At 35.2% G+C, this 25,476-nt stretch overlaps 1 protein-coding gene across 3 annotated transcripts in view; it reads right to left on the bottom strand.

The window, feature by feature from the left end:
* Positions 1-25,476, bottom strand: part of UPF2 (UPF2 regulator of nonsense mediated mRNA decay) — a 102,836-nt gene that overhangs the window by 74,340 nt on the left and 3,020 nt on the right. For all 3 annotated transcript variants that reach the window (XM_038530131.1, XM_038530130.1, XM_038530132.1), the window contains exons 2-5: positions 22,292-22,671; positions 19,517-20,296; positions 10,696-10,856; positions 5,919-6,116 (exon numbers count right to left, since the gene is read on the bottom strand). In XM_038530131.1, the coding sequence (XP_038386059.1) occupies positions 5,919-6,116; positions 10,696-10,856; positions 19,517-20,296; positions 22,292-22,653 (1,501 nt within the window). In that variant the 5' untranslated portion in view covers positions 22,654-22,671. The remainder of the gene's footprint in view (positions 1-5,918; positions 6,117-10,695; positions 10,857-19,516; positions 20,297-22,291; positions 22,672-25,476) is intronic.

Here is a 25,476-nt window from a genome sequence, read left to right as displayed (position 1 = left end):
CGAAAACAGGAGAAAGAATGAAAATGTGTTATAGAATGTGGGACAGTGAGCTAGGATAGAGATGTGTCAAGTTTCCATGCAGTGTGGAGGACCTGATTGAGGTTGGTGACCACGAGTTTATCAAGTTATCAAGCTATCTATCTGATCATCTCTAGGAGAGCTCAAGCAGTGTGGATACAAAAACCAATATGGTGGATGACTGAATTTGTCCAGGGCCGAACTTGACAGAGATTTAGGAATGAAAGACAGGATAGCTGAGTGAAGTAAGTCAGTCGGAGAAGGACAAACATTATATGTTCTCATTCATTTGGGGAATATAAATAATAGTGAAAGGGAATATAAGGGAGGGGAGAAGAAATGTGTGGGAAATATCAGAAAGGGAGACAGAACGTAAAGACTGCTAACTCTGGGAAACGAACTAGGGGTGGTAGAAGGGGAGGAGGGCGGGGGGTGGGAGTGAATGGGTGACGGGCACTGGGTGTTAGTCTGTATGTTAGTAAATTTTTTTTTTTTTTTTTGTATGTTAGTAAATTGAACACCAATAAAAAATAAATTAAAAAAAAAAAAGAAACCAAAAAAAAAAAAGAAAGACAGGATAAAGAATGCACAGGAGAAATATTAAAGATATATACATGCAATCTAGAAAAGAAGGTGGGCAGCCTGGGTGGCTCAGCGGTTTAGTGCCTGCCTTCAGCCCAGGGCATGATCCTGGAGACCCGGGATCGAGTCCCGCGTCAGGCTTCCTGCATGGAGCCTGTTTCTCTCTCTGCCTGTGTCTCTGCCTCTCTCTTTCTCTGTGTCTCTCATGAATAAATAAATAAAATCTTAAAGAAAAGAGAAGAGAAGAGAAGAGAAGAGAAGAGAAGAGAAGAGAAGAGAAGAGAAGAGAAGAGAAGAGAAGAGAAGAGAAGAGAAGGTAAGTGAAGGCAGGTGGAGTCTACTGGAAAGGAAAAAAAAATTGAGGGCACCAAGCAAGAAGTCTCAAAAAGGCAGAAGAGGGACCTGAGAAAGTGAGGTATAAGGACATATTTAAGTGAGGTATAAGGCAATATTTAAGTTAGTGATTTCAAGGGTCAGAGATACAGTTTGGGAAAATTAATTTTCTATCAAGCTGGTAAGAATGAAAGGCAAAGAAAGATGTCTTAAGTTCAAACCAGCTGCGGATATAAACTGTCCTATAGTTTTTATCCATAGAATACCTCTACCAAACAAAAGGGTATTTTCTTTCAATAAGTTCAATTGTTCAGCCAGTCACCAAATCTAATCTGGTCATTCTTGGGTTTATTTCTATAGGTTAAGACCATATATATCCCCCTTCTCTTCTTTCTTATTACTGTTCCTATGACTGACCACTTATATTACTAAAACAGAGACCCAGCTGATCCACACCGTATTTCTACTCTATGTATAGCACGTACAGAGTAACCTTTAACAGAAAGTATGCTATGAAAAACTTAGACGATGGCAGAAATCATACACATTTTTCAAATCCTTAAAATTGGAAGAAATACTTAGGTAACTAATGCTTTAGAAACTACTCCTCACTCGGGGCTTCAATTGTATATATGAGGAGATGCCTTCTGAAAACTTTTAACTGACAAAACTGAACAGTAGGTAACTAAAATGAGCATTTTATGTATGTTTTCTTTATACTTTTTGAAATGTCAACAGTGCTCTTCATAAAAGCAGAATAAAATTTATCTTAACATAAGAATATCTTTGAGGGGTGCTAGGGTGGCTCAGTGGGTTAAGTGTCTGCCTTCAGCTTGGATCATGATCCCAGAGTCCTGGGATCAAGCCCCTCAAGCTCCTTGCTCAGTGGAGGGGTCTACTTTTCCCTCTGCCTGCCCCTCCCCCATCCCGTTTGTGCTCACTTGCTCACTCTCAAAATAAATAAAATCATATATACATATATTAAAAAAAAACATCTTTGAGATTAACCAAGAAATTTGTATATTTTTATGGCACCACAAGGGCCACTTGTAAAGTGTTCCCACCACAGGATGACCTCAACTACCATTTTCATAAAAATAGCCTAATTTTCACATTCAGTGTATTTTAACTTTAGATTCTGAAGAAGAATGTTATAAAAAGAAATTGTAGGGATCCCTGGGTGGCGCAGCAGTTTGGCGCCTGCCTTTGGCCCAGGGCGCGATCCTGGAGACCCGGGATCGAATCCCACATCGGGCTCCGGTGCATGGAGCCTGCTTCTCCCTCTGCCTGTGTCTCTGCCTCTCTCTCTCTCTCTGTGACTATCATAAATAAATAAATTTAAAAAAAATTGTATTATTATTCTTCTAATTAGTATTCTAACTAGCACCACCCCATATTTCATTTAATATATATGTTATATATGCCAAAAAAAAACCCCACAAAGCTAATCCTTTAAAAATTTTTTTCAGTTAAAAACTTTTGTGTTTGGGCGATAATGATATGTTATTACATACTGTGGTGGGGACGTTGACAGTGAGGAATGCTGCGCATATGTAGGGGGACAGGGAATATGGTAACTGTGTGTTCTCGGCTTAATTTTGCTGTGAACCTGAATCAGGTCAAAAAATGAAGTCTAATATTAAAAAGTCAAAGGACATTATCAAGAAAGTGAAAAGATAATCCTCAGAATGGGAAAAATATTTGCAAGTCTTATAAGTCTAGTACAAGAATATTTTAAAAATTCTCATTACAGGGCACTAGGGTGGCTCAGTGATTGAGTGTCTGCCTTTGGCTCAAGTCGTGATCCCGGGGTCCTGGGCTCGAGTTCTGCATCAGGCTCACTGCATGGAACCTGCTTCTCTCTCTGCCTATGTCTCTGCTTCTCTGTGTGTCTCTCATGAGTAAATAAAATCATTTAAAAAAAAATTCTCATAAGACAACTAAGCTAAAAAAAGGCACAGGACTTAAGACATTTATCCAAGGAAGATATATAAATGGCCAACAACCACATGAAAAGCTATGCAACATCACTACTCATGAGGAAAATCACGAAAACCACAATACCATCCTTACAATGGGTGTAAGGAAAAGGGAAATCATATAGTAACATGTGCTGGTAAGGATGCAGAGAAACTGGAACCCAGTACATGGCCGGTAGGAATATTAAAATGACTCAGCCATTGTAGAACACAGTTTGGGAGTTCTTCTAAAAGTTAAACATAGAAGTCTGTATCACTTAATCTCCTTCACCTTATTCTTCCATCCCTCTGCAGCCCTTCCCTTGGGCAACCACCAGTTTGCTGAGTGTATTAATAAACCTGTTCCTGGTGTTTTTTGTTTTTCTTTTGGTTTGTTTTTCAGATTCCACATATAAGTGAAATCATATGCTATTTGTCTTTGTCAGACTTACTTTACTTATTAGCATAATATTCTCTATGTCCATCCAACAACATCCAAGTTCTAGCAAATTACAAGGTCTTATTCTTTTATTTATTTATTTATTTGAGAGGGAGTGAGCAAGAAACATGAGTGGGGGAAGGGGGCAGGCAACAGCAGAGGGAGAAGCAGACTTCTTACTGAGCAAGGAGCCCCACACAGGGCTCGACCTGAGCCAAAGGCAGATGCTTAACCAACTGAGCCACCAGGCACCCAAGATTTTATTTTCTTATGACTGAGTAACATTTCATTTTTTATATATATATATATATATATATATACACCATACCCTCTTCATCCATTCACTTATTAACAGGCACTTAGTGTGCTTCCACATTTTGGCTACTGTAAAAAGTGCTGCAATAAAAATAGAGATGCATATATCCTTCCAAATTACTGTTTTTGTTTTCCTTGGGGAAATACCCAACAGTGGAATTAGTGGATTGTATGGTATTTCCATTTTTAATTTTTTGAGGAAATCCCATACTGTTTCCTATAGTTGTACTATCAATTTACATTTCCACCAACAGAGGATGAAGATTTTCTTTTCTCCACATCCTCACAAACACCTGTGATTTCTTGTCTTTCCTGACTGGTGGGAGGTGATATTGCACTTTGGGTTTGATTTGCAGTTCTTTGGTGAGTAGTGGTATGGAGCGTCTTTTCATGGTCTATTGGCCAGTTATCTGTATGTCTTTTTCAGAAAAACCTATATTCAGATTCTCTATTTTTAAATCCAATTATTTGGTTTCTTGGTGTTAATTTGTAGGAGTTTTTTAAATATATTTTGGATATTAATTCCTTATCAGATGTATCATTTACAAATATCCTCTCCCATTCAGTGGTTATTGTAATAACTTTGTGTGGTGACAGATGTTAACTACATTTATAGTGGTGAGCACCATACAACAGAATTATCTAATCACAATGTTGTACACCTGAAACTAAAACAATATTGTATGTCAACTATACTTCAATTTAAAAAAAAAAGAAAGAAAAAAAAATGGAATTACCACATAGCCCTGCAATTCCTAGGTGTATACTCAACAAACTGAAAATAGGGACTCAGATAAGAACATACAGCAGCACTATTCACAGCAGCCAAAATGTGGAAATAGCTCAAAAGTCCACTGATGGATAAATGGAAAAACAATTTGTGATATACACACAAAACGAAACTTAATTCAACCATTAACAGGAATGGAGTACTGACAAATTCACAATGCGATGTACCTCCAAAACATGATGCTAAGTAAAAGCTGACATAAAAAAACATACATTGTGTGATTCCAGTTACATGAAACACTAGAAATAGGTAAATCCATAGACAGAATGCAAACTGGTATTTGCCAGGGGCTAGAGGAAGGGAGGAATGGAGAGAAATTGCTTAATGGGTACAGGAGTGATGGAATATTCTAGAAGTGTTAAAATACTTGTACATTGGGACGGCTCGGTGGCTCAGCAGTTGGGCACCTGCCTTTGGCTCAGGTCATGATCGTGGGATCCGGGATCGAGTCCTGCATCAGGCTCCCTGCGGGGGAGCCTTCTTCTCCCTCTGCCTAGGTCTCTGCCTCTCTCAGTTTGTGTCTCTCATGAATTAATAAATAAGACAATAGTTATAAAAAAACTACTTGTACATCAAAAGCTAAGAGTATTACTTTCTAGTTTTACTGTCAGGTACATAAATTACTAATCTTAACATAACTCAAAAAGCAATGTAACATGGTAATTAAGGGCCCAAGTCATTCATTAACAAGGATGAAATTTCAGGTCCACCTCATGCTAGCTGTGTAAGTTACTTAACCCTGACAGTTACTCAACTTCTTTGTACCAGTTTCCTCATCTGAAAACAGGGACAATAGCAGCTGCCTCAGAGGGATTATGAGAATTAATTTTTTACTTATAAAGTGCTAAAATGATGTTTGGCATGAAGTGATTACTAAATACAAATTACTAGCTATTATTTTTTTAAAGGAGTTCCCTAGTAAGTATATCAGAATACAAAAGTACATTTAAAAAAAAATATCTGCTATCTCTTCAAAGCCCTGCCACCATTCTCTCCCATCTCCCCTCCACCTCTACAGTTTGGCAGAATTAGAATTCCCTTTAAAAAGCATGGGCTGACTGGCATTCAGGACTTCCCACTCCGTCAATGATCTCAAAGCTTCTGATTGCTCTAATGCAACCCTCCCTCACCAAGATCTAGGGATATCTGGCCTAGAAAGAGCCTTAGAGATAAAGAACACTATAGAACTAACACTTTCCCTATCGATCCAACTGGGGGAAATTCAAATCTTACACCAAGATCTCACATGAATTCATTACATTATAAACAGACATTTTCAAATTATTTCATATTAACATAAAAATTTTGGCACTGCTAAAAGTATGTCGTTTATCAGCCTTTCATGCTCCATTCCACATTCTGTCATTCATTTAAAGACTCGATGTTCATACTAACTAGTAACTAAAAAAAATAATTTTACAAATACTATTTTGAACCTAATTTTTATAGCACTTAATGTAAAAATTTATTGTCTAGAATTTACCTTTGGAATCATCTTTGTTGGAATCTTTATTCTGACAACTTTTCTCATTATCTTTAAACAAGATGGCTGGAACAAAAGCTTTCAGATCAATGAGGTTCTCATAAAAATTCCGAGCATCTTCGTCTTCCCATATACCGCCTTCCAAGTCATATTCTCCAGGCTTACCAGGTGTAAAGATATCAATTCCAGGCCCATGCTCTATGATAAAATAAGCCACAGGGAATTAAAACCATTTCAGGTATAGCATGCAAAATCACTTATCAACAAGATATTTTATATTTTCAATTTTACAACTGATGAATCTTGAGTGTTTCAATGAACAGAAGCTTCTTCAATCAACAGACACTCTGGATTGTTCACGTAACCATCTTTAACATCAAATTATAATTTGTGCTTTAAGTAAAGCTCTAAACCAGGACAGACTAGAGGAGAGCATATGAGAAAGATGTTTTTTCCCTTAAATGTTTTAAGCAGTTAATAGGAGATGAAGTACCCACTTGACATAATAGGTCTACCTAAGAAACTTAAAACCAAAATATGAAATATATAAGCCTGGCCATCCCTAAAACATCCACATTTCCCATGAAGAATTTTTTTCCATGACTCCCAACCCTCTGTACTACTACTTATAATTATCTTCACAAGTAAACCAAAAAAAAAAAGTAAGATTTTTTTTTTTTAGGTAATCTCTGCACCCAATGTGGGGCTGGAATTCACAACCTTGAGATCAAGAGTCACATGTTCTGCCAACTGTGCCAGCCATGTGCCCCAAAAGTAAATCATAAACTTTTAATTAAGAAGCATCTCTCCTTCTGATATAATCTGTGGTACAAGGCAGATTACTATAAATGGTCAACTGATAAATAACAAGAACGGAAGGAAAGATGAAGAAATATACAGATATTTCAGTAGAAGGCAGAAAATCATGCATATATTTGCACACATATATGCACATACAGTCTACCTTTTACATACAACTATAAATTCTTAAACTCAGAACAGCAAAATTATTATCTAACTTCACGATCACGAGATCATTTGTGAATTTATTCTTACTGTGCTTCTCTACTAACTAGAATTGTAAAATAGGAGAATGATCATGTAGATTGAAAATAACCATAAGAAAATGATTCATTTCATAAAAAAATAACAAGAACAAAAACAACAAAACACTGGCTCCCTAATACACTCCTTTAAATGCCTTACAACAAATACATTTAAACACAGGACAGTAAATCCATATGCTATAAGGGAAAAGACTGATAAATTTATAACTTTTGTTTAGTGAAAAATATAAACAAAAGCAAAGGGCAAACTAGAAGGCAATAATGGCAATCCTCGTATAAAGAAATTAATACTCATAATACAAAAAGCCCTACAACCAAAGACCAAAATCCCAGTAGAAAACTGGATAAAGCCTCTGAACAGGTAAAGGGCAAATGAAAAGATTCTTCAGTACTAATCAAGATAATATTAAATAAAACTAACATTTATCACCTTAACACGTTAGGTTATGTTTAAAAGATTAATATCAGCAAATGTTTACAAGACCACAGGGAAGTAAGCACTCTCATACAGCACTAAGGAGACGTCATCTGTCAGTATCTATCAATATTTAAAATGAGTATAATCTTTGATCCTGCAAGATTCCTTCTAGCAATCTATAACAAAGAAATAAAATGTGAAGTAAGATTTACAAGGATATTCACTGTAGCATTTCTAACAGAGCCAAATCAGACAGAACCTCAGTATCTACCAGTAAAGATTGACAAACTGCATTCATACATAAAATGTGAAGTAAGATTTACAAGGATATTCACTGTAGCATTTCTAACAGAGCCAAATCAGACAGAACCTCAGTATCTACCAGTAAAGATTGACAAACTGCATTCATACACTCTGTAATATTAATCAAATACTAAAAAATGAGGCGTATCCACCTGAATTGACTGTAATTTCTAAAATGTATGTTACTGAAGGGAAAGTCATACAAAATAACATACTACATAAATTAACAATAAAGCTATGTATCAATACCTGATTATGTATTTTACATATGTATTTTGTATTAAAAAGTCTGGACAGATTTATATCATACTCTTAATCATAGATATCCCAAAAAACAGATTGTATGAGATAGGAAACTTTTACTTTCTATTCTATAATATGAATATTTTATATATATCAAAAATGTATTTGCATATTCATTATAAATTGTGGGAAAAAAATCACCTGAGAAACAAAAAAATGCTACAAAGTCAAAAAGCAGTAATCACAGGAAACTTTTTGCAATGCATATGACAAAGAATAATTTCTTTAACATGCAAAGTACTTTTATAATTCAATTAAAAATAGATAAATGTTTGGTTTAAAGAAAAGGTAGGGGTAAAGGATTCAAATCAATATGTCACGGGGAGGGATGCCTGGGTGGCTCAGCGGTTGAGTGTCTGCCTTTGGCTCAGGGCATGGCCCTGGGGTCTTAGAATCGAGTGCTGCATTGGGCAACCTGCAGGGAGCCTGCTTCTTTCTCTGCCTATGTCTCTGCCTCTCTCTCTCTCTGTCTCTCACGAGTAAATAAATAAAATCTCAAAAAAAAAAAGTCACGGGAAACAAACACAGACACACACACATATATATAAAACACAGCCAATAAACTTAAAAGATGTTCAACCTCACTCAGAACGTAAAAAATCAGGAACTACAATACAGTAGTATAAGGAAACATTCCAAGTAGTTTGTGCCCCAGGATGAAGGTCAATGATATTTCTAAGAACACACAAATATCCAGCAGTCATTCAATTAAACATGATGAAATGACCAAAGAAGTACAAAAAATACTAGAGGCTGTAGAGATCAATCATTCAATCAATTAAAACCAATGCAAAAAATTACATATGATAAAATTAGTAGACAAGGACATTAAAACAGATATTCTAACTACATTTCATATACTCAACAACCTAAGCATGTTTGAGACCATGGAAAATATAACCAGCTTCTAGAGATAAAAACTACATTTCCGCATAAGATGAATAGTATAGGACAGCGCCGGTGGCTCAGCGGTTTAGCGCCACCTTCAGCCCAGGGCCTGATCCTGGAGACCCGGGATCGAGTCCCATATCGGGCTCCCTGAATGGAGCCTGCTTCTCCCTCTCCCTGTGTCTCTGCCTCTCTCTGTCTCCCATGAATAAATAAATAAAATCTTTAAAAAATTTTTTTTCAGTAGAAATAAACGAAGTAAATCAATACCAAATCAATGCTAAACAGTATGAAAGACTTTAGTTCTAAAATATAATAAATATACTGAAAAACTTCCAAAAAACAAATCAACCAATTTAAAACAAACACAAATTCTACAGTGGAACATCTTTTTTTTTTTTTTTTTTTTAAGATTTTATTTATTTATTCATGAGAGACACACACACACGAACACACACACGGAGAAAGAGAGAGAGAGAGAGAGAGAGAGCGCGCCATCTGGGCTGCCCGCGGAATTTCTTTTTTAAAAATCAAAAAGTTTGAGGCTCATTGATCAAGAGATATAAAATTAGTAGGAATTATATACATAATTATATATAAATAAAATAAATGCATTCACTATACATAATAGGTGTTTCTTACTTGAGATATAATATATTTTGTCTTATAAAAGAATACCTTACAAATACTTCACTCTTAAAATTTTTAAGTAAATGATTGTCAGATAGCTTGAATAACACTAACACATCTACTAACAAAATATAACTATTTTATAAAATAGTTGATGTGACAGATTAATGTATTAAGAGTCCTACCAACTTATGGACAATCAAAATGGAACTTTAAAACGTCTTTGAAATAGTACAGAAAACAATTTATCTCACAAAATGATAAATTTACTCACAAAGCTGCAAGTTAAGCTCTAGTCCTAAGTAACAATTTAAGATAATGTTATCATTCGAAACAGATTCAAAGTAAAGATAAATATTAAAATATGAGAATCCCTTGGGTAGCCCAGGTGGCTGAGTGGTTTAGCTCTGCCTTCAGCCCAGGGCGTGATCCTGGAGACCCGGGATCGAATCCCATGTCAGGCTCCCAGCCAGCTTCTCCATCTGCCTATGTCTCTGCCTCTCTCTGTGTGCCTCTCATGAATAAATACTATCTTTAAAAATAAATAAATAAAATAAAATATTAGAATCCCAAAGACCCAATCTATTTTATGGGAAATAAAGTGAACCTTTTCATAACCTCAAGTACGGTTTAAGACAGGCCCCTGTTGGGGGTGCCTGGGTGGCTCGGTTGGTTAAGTGTCTGACTCTTGGTTTCGGTTCAGGTCATGATCTCATGGTTGTGGGATCTATCCCCACAAAAGGCTCACTGCTCAGCACAGAGTCCGCTTGAGATTCTTAGATTCTTTCCCCCACCCTCTCCATTCCCTTATTTCTCTCCTCCTCCCTCAATCATGCTTTTGCTCACTCTCTCAAATAAAATCTTAAAAAAAAAAAAAAAGAGGCCCTTATTGGATATAATTCAAAGATATCTAATATAAAAGAACTCGAGGGAATGCATCATAAGATCCTATGAGTTAATTACTGTTCTCTAGGTGCAAAGTCTTTTCCATTCATCGGAGCGTTTTAAGTAGTAACTTTATAAAGTTATTAGGTTTTAATACTACTTCATTTTAAAAACTTTAAAGGCATGTTTAAAAACTTAAATTTACAATAATATACATCCGATAAAAATAAAGATAAGTGATGGTGTTTATTGAAAAATCACAATGTTTTTAGGGTTATCTTACCTTCTGGTGTTGGTTTGTCTTGAGGAAGATCTGGCATATTTTCATCCAAGAGGTCTGCTAGGGATTGAGAATTTGCCAGCAGCTTCTGATAGGACATAGCAAATTCCTCATACTGTTTATGTCTATCTTCACTTAGCTCCCCTTTAGAATGGAGAATACGCCTATAAATAAATGATGAAATAATCTGATAATCTCATCAAAATACATGTGATCATGTATTGTTACACTGGGAATGTTCCACAAAATTTTATCACCTAAGCTTTTTGCACAATTTTCTTCAACTTATTTTTATTCACATTTTCAAGATGTATCTGAAATTAAAACTGGTATAATCAAATTCACCTAAGCAATTAAATTTCAACATCAGTTCTTAAAAGAACATTAAGTGTGATTAACTATGCCTGCAGAAATATAAAATATAACGATGCCACTAAATAAAAATTATTTTAATGTATTTTTTTTAAAGTCATACTCCCTTGAGATACACAGTTCATCAAAAAGGTTTAACATACCTAAAAAAGTTACTGTTCAAAAACAACAGGTTATGAAATCAGTATCCTTACACTTTCACAGTGATTTGAATCAGTATTTTTTGAAAAAGCCCATATCTTCCAAACAGCCAATTCTCAGTTTACTGCACAATTACTGGTTATTTATCCATTTAAAAAATATCAATGAGTAACACACTTAAGCAAGGCCAGGCCATCTCAGGAGCAGAGAACACAACTAGTCTTCCACTCTACAAACAGGTCACTAATAATGACCATAGTTAGAAATGTAGAACTTCTGAAAATTTTCAAAATGATTAGTGAAGTAAAAACCTTACTCTCTATACAGTCAAGATGCCTATATTTGCATCTATTTATAACTAAATGTACACAGTATAACATGTGAAATCTATAAACTTTAATGCAAATATAACATAGATAACCAAAAAGTCAATTGTAAATTGTAAATTAAGTCATTTTCAAAATATTTAAAAGTTTTGTATTACTTGTCATTTGAGTTTTCTTATGAACAAGGAAGAAAATGAGGTGGGCTTTTGTTTTTTTTTTTTTTTTTTTTGATGATGTTATCTTCTTAAAAGTCAGAAAATAAAGTGAAAAATCATGCCTACACTTATTCATCCCTGCTTAGCTGGAATAACTTCCAAACTTTCCTATCTTACCCCATTCCTACCCACATAAGCTTTTGTTTAAAAGCCGTAACATTCCAGCTAACATCTTCTATGTTAGGATTATCAGCTCCAATTACAAGCACAAGGTAGATCAATGAGTAGGTTACTATTCATTACATCCTATCTTTTTTTCAAATCCAGCCTATTAGGGATCTAAAATGAGAAATTTCCATTCATTTCCTTACGACTTAAAAGTACAATAGTATCGTTCTGTGAACAAGAACAGTTTTTTTTCTGTCTTCAATCATTTATTCCAAAATAATCTTATAGGAAGTAAGTCTTTCAGTAAGTTTTATGAATGAATTCTAAACCCAAAACATTCAAAAATACTCAACTCATTCAAGAAATGACTATAACTTTAAATGAGTGAGCTTGTAATTAGAAGTTACATCATTTTTGAAGATAAAGACACTAAAATTAAATAAGTTGCTTTATGCTCATAAGTAGGCTATTCTAAAATGTTCTGCAATGTATTTAGAAAAATTGTTAATCAATAAAAAACTTATTCTATAGCAAATTATGTTAAGAATTCTATAGCAAATTATGTTAAGAGTGATAATAGTTCTAAGAGATTTGAAAACACCTACTGACTGTTAAGATACAAAATCATTTCAGTACTTGAAAAAGAAATTGGAAAATATCTCAAAATAACAGAGCCTGGAACTTTTTTTCTCCAACAAGTTCTGACATTCTAGTCACCTGAAGAACATACATGCAGTTTTAGGTTATACAACATTCACTAAAGATTTATGACATATAAGCAGTAACAAAGTGATTACTATTTTATCAGAACAAAAAAAAGGAACACTTTTTCCAGTATAAACCCCATTTTCAAACATTTGCCTGTGATCAATTAAAAGTGATTTAATTCTATCATAGTTCCCTTTGTATGTATTCCAGTTTCTTTCCAGTCATCTTGGAACCAATTTAAAATTCTGAAGCTCCAGAGGTAACTCCTTATTCTCCCCCAAATCTCAAACCCATGATCAGGTTTTCTAACTGCTTAACTTACACGTTCTTAGGTTACTACCTAGTGAGAACAATCCTCAGGAAAAAAGGTTAGATTTTTGGTAGACTTATTTTCTAATCATATCTTACACTAAATACTTAGCAAGCAGGACCAGATACCAATGAAATAGCATTGGAAGAGTTCTATCATACACAAATCTTATGTAGTCCTACATATTTTCCTTGACCATTTATTTATTTACTAAACATCAGACTAAACACATAGCATCTAGTAAGACTATAGATTTTAAGCAGAGAAATAAATGCATCTTAAGTACCTAAACATTCAAAACCCCTAGAATCATTCAGAGGTATTCATCAAATTAAAATGAAACATTTTTTAATGAACATATTATATATGGCAGTTTTTTATGTTTATGAAGCCCACTGGAAAAAGATTTTCAGTCTGATTAACTTTAGAAGACCTGTATGAGGGAACTAAACATTAAGCAGCACATTTGACCAAAGTACCTATCCTATTTGGTATATATCTCATCAAATTTCTTATGATAAACAAACAAAAAAAAATATCTTATGAGAAGTCCATAGGAATATATCACTATGCAAAATTAAGCTGAATATGATTTATCACATATCATTTTATATTACAATCTCTTCAGAAACACATACATTCAGAAAGTTGAACAGAAGACATTCTTTTTGAGACTGTCATAAATTAGAGGTTAGCAAACTATTTCTGCAAAGGGGCCAGATATAAATATTTTAGGCTCTGAAGACCATACATCTTTGTTGCAACTACTCAATGCTGCTATGATACAAAAGCAGCCAAGACAATACATAAACAAATGAGCATGACCATGTTCCAATAAAGCTTTATTTATGGACATTGAAATTTGAACTCATATAATTTTAGTATTTCACTGAGTATTCCTCTTTTGATTTTTTTCCAATCATCTAAAAAAGTTAAGACCATTCTTATTCTTAGCTCACCAGCTTTATAAAAAGTAGTGGTGGGTCTATCTGACCTGCAGGCCATAGTTTGCCAATCCTTGTCATAATTAGAGTTCACGGAATCAGTATCATTGTTAAATGATTATGAATAAGTACATTCCCTCTCATGACATCACTGTAAAATAGTGAGTTACTGGCATCATTTTAAAGATATGAAAAGTAAGCAATGAAAACAAAATTAATTCCAAATCTTACTCATTATAATAAAAATACAAGGTAGCAGACCTCCTTCACCCAATGTTGAGCTACCACTATCTAGAAGCAATCCTAAGGTACATCAATCTTTTTTTTTTAATTTTTTTTAAATTTTTATTTATTTATGATAGTCACACGGGGGGGGGGGGGCAGAGACGCAGGCAGAGGGAGAAGCAGGCTCCATGCACTGGGAGCCCGACATGGGACTCGATCCCGGGTCTCCAGGATCGCGCCCTGGGCCAAAGGCAGGCGCAAAACCGCTGCGCCACCCAGGGATCCCAGGTACATCAATCTTTGATTTCTAGTGTTTTTTATATTACTAATTCAATATTGTAAAACTGACAGAAAATATCAAATAGTCCATTCTGGAATTGAGTATTCTATCTCATAAGAAAAGTCATAAATGCCTCAAAAAATTCTAGTATTAAGAGACATATTTTTTGTTTTCTTTTCTAATTGTTATTCTTATTGCTTGTTCTTATTTTGTATATTGTTTATTGTTGTTTTGCATTATTTTAAAGATGAAATTTTTAAATAAGCTATCAAAATTTAAGAAATTTAACATACTCATTTTCAAAATCATAAAAAAACACAAGAGAAATTCTTATCAAATCTTTCTGAGGGATTAAGCAGGCAACATATTACAAGTAATAACCAACATTTACTAAATACTTAAAATGAGCCAGATACTTTAAATGCTTTTACACATAAATTCACTATATCATTTACCTTTATCTCAGAGGTAGAGTACTACTGTTATTCCATTTTACAGAAAAGAAAGCTGAAGTACAAAGATGTGAGATAACTTCCCACGAGTTACAGATCTGAGTAAATAATGGATCAGAGATTTGAACCTAAATAGCTGGCTCCAGAGCCCATGCTCACAACTACTGCACTATACTGCCTCTCAAAATTATCCACTTGGTACCTTATACTGAAATTATAATGCCTCTCAAACGATATATCAAAGGCAAGCCTTCTCAAACTGGGGTGTTTATTTTATATTCTTTTGGGTCCTTGTGTTTGGATCTGACTCGGTAAGCACTAAGTGGCTAAGTTGTTTACTAGACACTTTAAAATCAAGTACAAGTACTAAATGCAGAAGATGACTAATATGAATGTTGTGAAAAATACAGTATGAAGAGATAAGAACTGGATCTGTCACCTGCTATATAAATCACAATGGGCAAGCTCTTGAATTCCTAAATCTATCACTTTCAAGATAGAGGTACTATGAGGATCAATTAAGATCAAACAAGTGATGTGCTTCATCAATGTACAACAGTATTTTCATGAGGAAAAAAAAAATGCCATAGCCCACTGGAGAAAAGGCAAAAACTTCAATGCCAAATATTATTTGGTCTTGTATTAGCCAAATTAAAAAAGAAAAAAAAGGGATCCCTGGGTGGCGCAGTGGTTTGGTGCCTGCCTTTGGCCCAGGACGCGATCCTGGAGACCCGGGATCGAATCCCACATCGGGCTCCTGGTGCATGGAGCCTGCTTCTCCCTCTGCCTGTGTCTCTGCCTCTCTCTCTCTTTGACTATCATAAATAAATAAATAAATAGATAGATAGATAGATAGATAGATAGATAGATAGAAAAAAGAAAAAAAAATCTTGGCAAGAGCACAGAAAATCCATTTTAGATTTAGAACACATAGCCAAAATCTCGAAACAATAATCATGAAGCAAACTTAGGAAAAACACTAGGTTTACTTTTCATAATTCACCACTACTGAAAAAGAGAAACTTTGCCACCACTCTTACCAGTTAGGAAGGAACTGACGCTTCAAAATTATCCAAACAATAACTGACTTAATATATGAATTCATGATTTCACTACTACAAGAAACAAATTCTATTACATAATTAAGTTATACATAATAAAAATTAAATCACTTCTTCAATCTTTATTAAATGCCAAAATAGAGTAGGTAATATTACCTCTATGAGTAATATCTCATAGTACAAAGCATTTTAAGTATAGAGAGCTGAACATTATAAAAAGCAAAACCTACCAAGTAAAGCTATTAACTCTAAACTAGCAGATGTTACTAGATATTTTTAAATGTGTAAATGTTAATTGTAACTCCCCAGGATCAATCACTTAACCAAAATGCACTTTTAAAATTCTCTAAAGTACAAAAAGCTTTTAAGTGCAAATTTATTAGAATTCATCAAACCCTAGGGTCAGTTGTATCACTTGCTTATAATTGTTTACTTGCTTATAATTGTAAATTCCCCAGGGGCTTTGAAACAGAACTAGCTATCTAATACCTATAGTATCAGCCCAGATAACATGAGAAAAGAACAGCTAAGACTCAACAGGTCTTACGCAGTCACGGTCTTCATTCACTCATTCATTAGTGTCTAAGAAAATACCAGAGATTTTATTATTCTATTTTTTAAATTGGTTGCAAGAATTCTTAAGTATAGACATTAATGAGTATAGACAAAGACTTCACAACTTCTATGAATAGTACCATCTCCCAAGTTAATTAAAATGACCAAAAGCATTTGGAATTCAGACTGAAAATAGAATATATTTTTTAAAAAATTATTAAAGATACCAAATAAAGTCTTAAGTAATTTAACTACATGAGTCTTAAAAAGCCCCTAGTTCAGCACTTAGATTTCCAGCCATCACCATGCCTGGGAGAAACCTTACTGGGAAAAACTATTGTCCATGAATGTTCCCATGATGTAGAATAACCTCAAAACTCTGACTAGAAGGGGAAACTTTGGGAAATCGGTCATTTTAACAGTACATTGTACTATACTAATACTAGGCCAAGGGAGTCTGCACTAATCCATTCCTCTTGTCTTCTTGGTCAGTAGGTATTCAAATCTACATTATAGAACCTGCTCAATTTGAAGCTATCCTAAAACATGAGTTATTTATTAAGCTATATGCCAATTATTTTCTATATTATGATTAAGATTTTTCCATCTTCCAAATTACTACATCTAAGTAGATAGTATTCCATGATAAAATGACTGCTACAATGCTAAGGTCAATTTATACTAGGTAAATAACCTCCTCTAATACCACAGGTTAACAGTTCCATATTTAAATGAATAGAGTTACTAGGGAAAGCCACAAAACCATGCTCTTAACACTATACCCTGTTCAAAATTTTCATGGTGACTTGAATAATACTAAAAAAACAGGTCTGCTTATCAAAGCTGAATGTGACCAGCAGGTAAGTACATACCAATACATACAGCAGATAATAACATAAACAATGTTTAAAATTGTCATTAGGATATAGTAATATGCCAAAAACATCTAAATAAAGTTAGAAGAGCTAAGTCTGCATTCAGGTTTAAAAGATTATTTCCACTAGTTCAAGGTGAAGAACTGGTTTGACAGCAGTTCATTTGAGAAATTAAGTGTATGTAAGTCCCACAGTCAAAAGAATGACAAGGCAGCTAGAAAAAATAATGGAATTTGGGGTTACAAGCAGGAAAAAATGCATCCAAAACGAATGCCCTAAGGATAGTCGTGTGGAAATCATGGAACTGAAGGAACAGGAGGTATTTAGCCTTGAGAAGATGAAAGGGAAAAATCCTGGCAATCTGCAAATATTTGAGATATTATCATGGGTATGAAAGAGGAGACATGTCCCATGTCAGTATTTCTCAAACTAATAAAGGTGTTTCTCAAACTAATAAGGGAATTCCTTTTTCCTAATCATTGCAGTTTTATAAAATAAAGTAACAATATCCAAGACTATGGAAAACTGCTATAAAGGTGTCTTAAATGCTTTGTCTATTCCTATACTTAATTCATTGTGGGTAGGTAAACAGTTCATGGACCCTCACTTTAAGCAGCTTTATTCCACTGGTACAAGAAAAAAAGTAAATCAAAGGGAATCAAATTTCAGCTTGAATTCCTTGTAAGTAGGTGTGCCCAACATTGGAATGGTGCTTTCAAAGGAAGAATAGTTTATCTATCAGATAATCTAGAAAAAGGACTCCTACACTGGAAAGGTGATTGGATTAAATCACTGTAGACTCTACCCTCTAAGCTTCCCTGAGGCCAATCAGAAGTAAACACACATACAAAACCCTTAAAAAGTAATCAAAGCATACTTACAAAATCAATGTGAGGCATCAGGAAGAACATAAGGGAAAAAGAAAAGGAGTAGGAAAATGACAAAATACTATGTATGTCATAATTAAGAAACCTTAAAGATGTGAGAATTAATAGAGGGCCACTATTTTTTTTCTTTTTTTTCTTTTTAAACTCACTATTGACTATTACATATAATACATCCTGTCTATATATAAATACACCCTGAAGTGGCCTAGTCAAAGTTTAAACAGTGCTCACTATTTAAAAGCACAAAACAAAGATTTTTTTTTAATTACTTTTTAAAGAAACCTTGAGGAACACCATTGCCACCTTAAACTCTCACCTTTTGAGTGACCCTCAACCACCATGGCTTAGTCAAACAGTCGGTGCACCTATCTTGATGCAGACCTAACCGCACTACTACAGTCTTCACTTCTAGTTAAGTTCATCACCTTCCAGTGGTAACTACTTAAAATCAGTAAGTAGGTCCTGCAGGTTTATGAAAATAGACAAATGTACTCTCCCATACTAATTCTTGAAAATAGCAATTTCAGACTCCTAACCATGTACTTTAAATAGGTACTAGGTACTTGGCCAAAGGCTATTGCTTTATTGCTAGCTATATCCTTTCTGTACTCCCTCAGCCCTCCTCCAAATCCACCCTCCATAAAAGCAGACCTAATGCTTACCAACTACATCAACTTCTAGCTTGTTGATGCCTCCTAGGAACAGAGGCTACACAGTAGTATCTTGTAACAATCAAAGGTGTCCCTCAATCACCTTTACTAATTACCACTGGTAAAGGTGCATACATTATTCCTTGAAACTTTAAACAGTTGTTCCCAGGAGAGAGACTTCCGGAAATGCACTTTACATGGTAGCATTTAAGAAATTTTTTTTCACCTCTGATTTGTTGCACTGTTTTCTTAATTTCTGATCTTAAACACCACTAATAATGACTCATTTTCTAAGAACAAATATCAACAGTGACATCAATAAATTAAGATACAAAACAATGAAAGCAAACCTGCTATAGAGAGGACACAACAAACCACACCAAAATAATGGCAGTAAGTTAAAGTGACAGAAAAAGAAAATTTATCCCTCAACATTAAGGAGTTTTTAAATTATAGGAACAAAACACATCCACAAAGTAAAAATCACCATATACTTGCCAGGTTTCTTCTAAATTCAGAAACAAAATCTATCATAGACTCCCACTTAAACATGAGTACTTAGACTGGTACACTTTGAAATTCTCCTGGAAATGTTAAGAAATCACCTGCAATGAGCCCTTTTCCACATGTTCTTTCAGTGGCCTGAAGACTTTAAAAACTTTTAAGTATGAGCTCCAAAATAAATTCTCAATTCTGAGAAATATTTGAAAATCACCTGTTTTGTCTCTCAGTATTCTGAAGCTCCCTGTGGTCCCTTTTCAGGTGTTTGGTCAAAGATGTAAAGTATTCTTTTAAAAGATTCTGGAAAGGTTGTTGTTTCTCTGGACTAATTATCTCACTAGGAGGAAAACTCAAATTAAACTTCTCTGCAGCACTCTTCACTTTCCGTGGCACAAGCCCAGCAATATCATCTCCACAGTGTCGACAAAAACTAATCACCACAGAAACATGAGTATGGGATTCCCGGTCAGCATTAATAATATTTTTTAGCTGTTCATAGATTAAGGAAAGACCTTCCTTGTCAGTGAAAATCCCAACTATTGTCAACTCTGCAATGAAACGCAAATCAGTTCTTAACTTGGTAATGTTAGGGGTTTTCTCTTCTTTCCTCGCTTCAAAATGTTTTTTCCAAACCTGAAGAAGTGATGGAGCAAAGTCGGCATAACGCTGGTGAAAGAGAGAGCACAAGTGCACAGCACAGTTCACATCAGATATTTTTAGCTTTGCTTCCACAATAGAAGCTACAGCTTCCGCAATGTATTTGCTTAAATTCAGGCCATTAAAATCATGGGACAAGGAGTCTCTCTGTTGCTCGGTAATAGTTTTTAGTTTCTTGACAAAAGCAGTATTTTTCTTCAAACTTGAGTCTAGTCGGCTAAAGAAATTTTCCTCTGGTCGGTTGTCTGGAGCATTTTGGTTTTTGCTACGAAGTTCCTTCCTTAACTGATGTCGTTCCCAGGCTTCCTGATGAAGCTGAAGGGATTCCTCTTTCTCTCTATATAAAAAACAAATAAGTAAATAAAATACTTTGCATATTTTGTAGAATCACTGACCAATTTCAAGAGTGAAAGACAATGAAAATGTAATCATAAACATCAGCATTTCAAACCAAGCAAAACATGCAAAAGGCCCTTTACCTACTTTTAACTTTTAATTTTTTTTTTTCAACTCATGGCCCTGAGATTAAGACCTAAATAAGAGACAGACACCTAACAGACTGAGCTACCCAGGCATCCCTTTAAGATTTTGTTTTTAAGGGATGCCTGGGTGGCTCAGTGGTTGAGCATCTACCTTTGGCTCAGGACATGGTCCTGGAGTCACGGAATCTAATCCCACATTGGGCTCCCCTGGAGGAGCCTGCTTCTCCCTCTGCCTAAGTCTGTGTCTCTCAGGAATAAATAAATAAAATCTTAAAAAAAAAAAAAAAAAAAAAAGAACTCACAATCCTGAGATCAGAAGTTGCACACTGTACTGACTGAGCAGGTCAGGCACCTTTTCCAACTTTTAAAAACATTTTATTATTGACTTAAGATAATGGGAACCTAGTACACTGAAAATACCAAATGTGGCAGAATGGATGATTCTTAATAACTAGAGTAAAAATCATTCTGCCAACTGGTAAACTAAATAGATAAAATACTTTGTCAACTCTACCTCAATAAAGCTGCAAAAATAAACAAATTAAACACATGATGTATAATACGAAAAATATAAATTAATATGTCCAGGAAGGTGTAAAACCTAGAACAGGTAAAAGCACTGGGAATATAGAAAAAAAACTGTCCACAAAAAATACTTTAAAGTATTCTTTAAATACTTTAAAATTTAAATTAAGTTAAAAATTAAATTAATCTCTTAAAGTATTCTTTAAATACTAAATAATACATTATTTAAAGAATAATGTTTATTAAAAAATAATAATAAGGGGATCCCCTGGGTGGCTCAGCAGTTTAGCGCCTGCCTTTGGCCCAGGGTGTGATCCTGGAGCCCTGGGATCAAGTCCCATCAGGCTCCCTGCGTGGAGCCTGCCTCTCCCTCTCTCTCTCTGTGTCTCTCATTAATAAATAAAATCTTTAAAAATATTAATAATAAAATAAAGAGTAATGTTTATAAAAGAATGCATTAAAAATGTTCTGGTATGTTAAGTACCACTCTTCCATACTTCAGCATTAGCCAAATCTCTAAAGTACCTTTCTCAGTTTTGTCTTAAAATTCAAGTGTAATTGGGGCGTCTGGGTGGCTCAGTCAGTTAAGACTCTACCTTCATCTCAGGTCACAATCCCAGGATCCTGGGATGGAGCCCCACATTGGGCTCTATGGCTCAGCAGCAAGCCTGCTTCTCCCTCTCCCTCCGTCTCCCTCTCTGCCTACTTGTGCACTCGCTCGCTCGCTCTCTGTCAGATAAATAAAATCCTTAAAAAAAAAAAAAAAAAAAAGGTGAGTGTAATTAAGAAAATTTGGAACCAGGGATGCCTGGGTGGCTCAGCGGTTTGGCACCTGCCTTTGGCCCAGGGCGTGATCCTAGAGTCCTAGGATCAGTCCCATATCAGGCTCCCTGCATGGAGCCCGTTCCTCCCTCTTCCTGTGTCTCTGCCTCTCTGTCTCCAATGAATGAATAAATAAAATCCTTAAAAAAAAAAAAAAAAGGCATTTGGCAGCCCGGGTGGCTCAGTGGTTTAACGCCACCTTCAGCCTAGGGCCGGATCCTGGAGACCCAGGATCGAGTCCCACATCGGGCTCCCTACATGGAGCCTGCTTCTCCCTCTGCCTGTGTCTCTGCCTCTCTCTTTGCATCTCTCATGAATAAATAAATAAATTCTGTAAAAAAGCATGGTGCTCTAGTCACTGAAAGTAATAGAACGAGTAACTGAAGATACTCCCAACTCTCATGGAATTGGACCTCAGCAGTCTGATTTCAAATCACCATTGCTTTCCTAACATTTCAATCTCCCCATTCCTTCATATCAATAAATAAAATAAATGTTCTTACTTCAACTGGGCAGCTTCTTCTTCTTGCTGACGTTTTGCCTGCTCTTCTTGCTTCTTTTTCTCTTCCTCTTCATGTTTCTTTTTTTCTTCTTCCTCTTTTTTCTTTAATTCTTCCTCCGCCTTCACCTTTTCTTCTTCTTTTTTCTTCCGTTCCTTGTCTTCTTTTTTTCTCTTATCTTCTTCCAGTTTCTTCTTTTTATCTTCAGGGACCTTAATAACCTCCTTCTTGGCAGTAAGCTTGATCTCGTCTTTTGGTTTCTCCCTGCTACTCACTGGCCGCCTTTCACTGCAGTCTTTTTCCTTGTTGTTTAGTAAAGTTTCTTTTTCTTCCATACTTGCTGGCTTTTTACGCTCAGCTGGCATTATGTTACCCAGAACAATCTGTAAAGTAAAAGAATGTCAGTATTCTTTGTAGTATTGTAAATGCAGTGACTTTTTAGTAATGTGACACTTTTTTAAACAGAACATATTAATGTAATGTTGTGAAAGATTAAATAAATGCATGTAAAATGAACACTATTTCTGCAATAAAATAATTTCTTGGTCACATTCCACATTCTATCATAATTAGTTATGCTTTGCCTTAAGTACTTTTTTACTTTTTATTAAGGAAATACTCGAACACACAAATGAAAGAGAGCACACTATAACCAACCTCCCTATACTCATTGCCCAAATTCAACCATTATCAACTACAAAACAACATTTAATCATAAACACTTCAGTATGTATCTGAGAATATTTTCAATTGGTTTTAATCCCAACAGTTCACATCCATTAGGAGGCTGGTGACATTATTTCCTACAACCTGGAACAGAAATTATTTAAGTTGGTACAAAAATGAGCTCTTGCCTCCTACAAATAGACACAGAAGACACAAACTTCACATCATCGTTCTAACCTTATCAAGCTTTATCAAATACAGAAAGCTTCAGCTATCTCAAATTAAATTAAACTTTTAGTCTTTTCATTAGTATTAGTCAAAATTAGTCTATAACATAATGAGGATTCTAAAATCTGTATATTCTGTCTGTCTGCCAATACAGTAGCCACCAGCTCAGGGTTTCTCAGCCTCAGCACTATTACCATTTCAGGCAAGATAATTCTTGGGGTGGGGGGGGGGTTGCTGGGGGAGTGATGTTGACACGATTTTGTGCACTACGTGTTTAGCAGCATCCCTGCCTTCTCTACTAAGGACGTGCCAGCAGGATCTCCCCAGTTTTGACAACCAAAAATCACTCCAGATATTGCCAAACGTTGCCTGGGGACAAAACCACCATCAGCTGAAAACCGCGGCACTAGCCACATGTAGCTACTTAGCTACAGGAAAATTAATTAAAAAGTTTGAAATTTCGTTCTTCAGTCACTACTCCTATTTCAAGCGCTCAATTTCACATGACTAGTCTCAACCGCATCAGACAGTGCAGATACAGAACAGTTTAATTATCACAGGACGTTCTACTGGATAACATTAGGTCTATAGTACAGGCTCTATACAGTTAACTGGAAATGAACTTTGGAACAAAAAAAAGTGTATTTCCCAGCAAAATTCAGCATTTTTCTTTCCTAGAAATAAATTTCTCTACTCAGAACTAGTGTTCTAATATAATTTCTTTTATGGACAGTACTTCATGTTTTAGGCCCTAAATCATCTGAAAGCCGTATATGAGAAAATCAAAATACCTTCTATGTAAGAAATACAGAATTAACTTAAACTTCCTACTTTTTTTTTTTTTTTTTTTTTTTTTTTTTTTTTTTAAGATTTTATTTATTTATTCATGATAGTCACACAGAGAGAGACAGAGAGGCAGAGACACAGGCAGAGGGAGAAGCAGGCTCCATGCTGGGAGCCCGACGTGGGATTCGATCCCGGGTCTCCAGGATCGCGCCCCGGGCCAAAGGCAGGCGCCAAACCGCTGCGCCACCCAGGGATCCCAACTTCCTACTTTTTTAGGGGATCCCTGGGTGGTGCAGCGGTTTAGCGCCTGCCTTTGGCCCCGGGCGCAATCCTGGAGACCCGGGATCAAATCCCACATCGGGCTCCGGGTGCATGGAGCCTGCTTCTCCCTCTGCCTGTGTCTCTGCCTCTCTCTCTCTCTCTCTCTCTGTGTGACTATCATAAAAAAATAAAATAAAAAATAAAAAAAACTTCCTACTTTTTTATTAAAAGCTAAAGATATACACACTATTCTCAATTATTTTCAAATATAGATTTTAAGTTATAGCAGTAAAAACTAGGTTAGCAAACAAAATATTTGCAAAAATAACTATTCTATAAACACACAATGCATTTATTTCAGCACTCCAATAAATTATCAAAGAAAGAAAACCTAGGCCAATAGAAGCACTTTAAGTAACTTTTGGAGGCACAAGCAACATTCCGTATGTTCTCCCAACCACGTCTTCCTTTCCCTTTTACTCTTTCACTGATTCTATATCACGTCCACATTCTATGCATTTATTTTAACAATAACACTCAAAGGCTTCAGTTAACCTCAATGGCAAAACTCAAGAAAAAAAAGCTGTTAATCCTGTTTAAGCAACCATTTTAACATGAAAGAGCATAACTACTTATTTGCTGGCAAAGCAGTGTTAACATTTATGTTATCTGTCAGCTTCAAAGACCCACCTTTAATGTGAAAAAAGACATGCCCTAAAGCAAGTAAATTTTTAAAAGAAGAAAATACTCATAGCCACCACTCACTGGCCTCACAGTAAACATCTTACTTACATTATCTCATTTAATACTAAAATCTTTATGAGATGAGTATTATCTTCCCTATTTTATAAATGAGTAAACTGAGACTTGACCAAGTAACTTGACTAAGGCCTCCACAGCTGGTGACAGAGCTGGAATTGGAACCCATACTCTCACCTAAAGTTATTAAGAACTTTGAGAGTACCAAACTCTGAAGTGAAAGACCTGATCTTGGATACGGACCACAACAAATCACAGAATTACGTATCTGAATAGAAAGAATCCCTGATAATGGCTAAGCAGTTTTTATATTACTTTTCTAAATTTTGGCATATACTAGTTAAAACATATGGGGATAAGATTATTTCTAAGGTAATAATACAATTTTTCTTAGGGATATTTGTCATTATGTGCAAAACATAATACTCTATATAAAGAGTTGGTATTTTCTGAAGTTTATCAACAAGCAACACTTCAGTGATACAAGG

The sequence above is a fragment of the Canis lupus genome, chromosome 2, assembly GCF_011100685.1.
Source record: "Canis lupus familiaris isolate Mischka breed German Shepherd chromosome 2, alternate assembly UU_Cfam_GSD_1.0, whole genome shotgun sequence".
NCBI lineage: Eukaryota > Metazoa > Chordata > Mammalia > Carnivora > Canidae > Canis > Canis lupus.
Note: the sequence above shows the minus strand (reverse complement) of the source record. Positions and strands in the feature narration are given on the sequence as shown.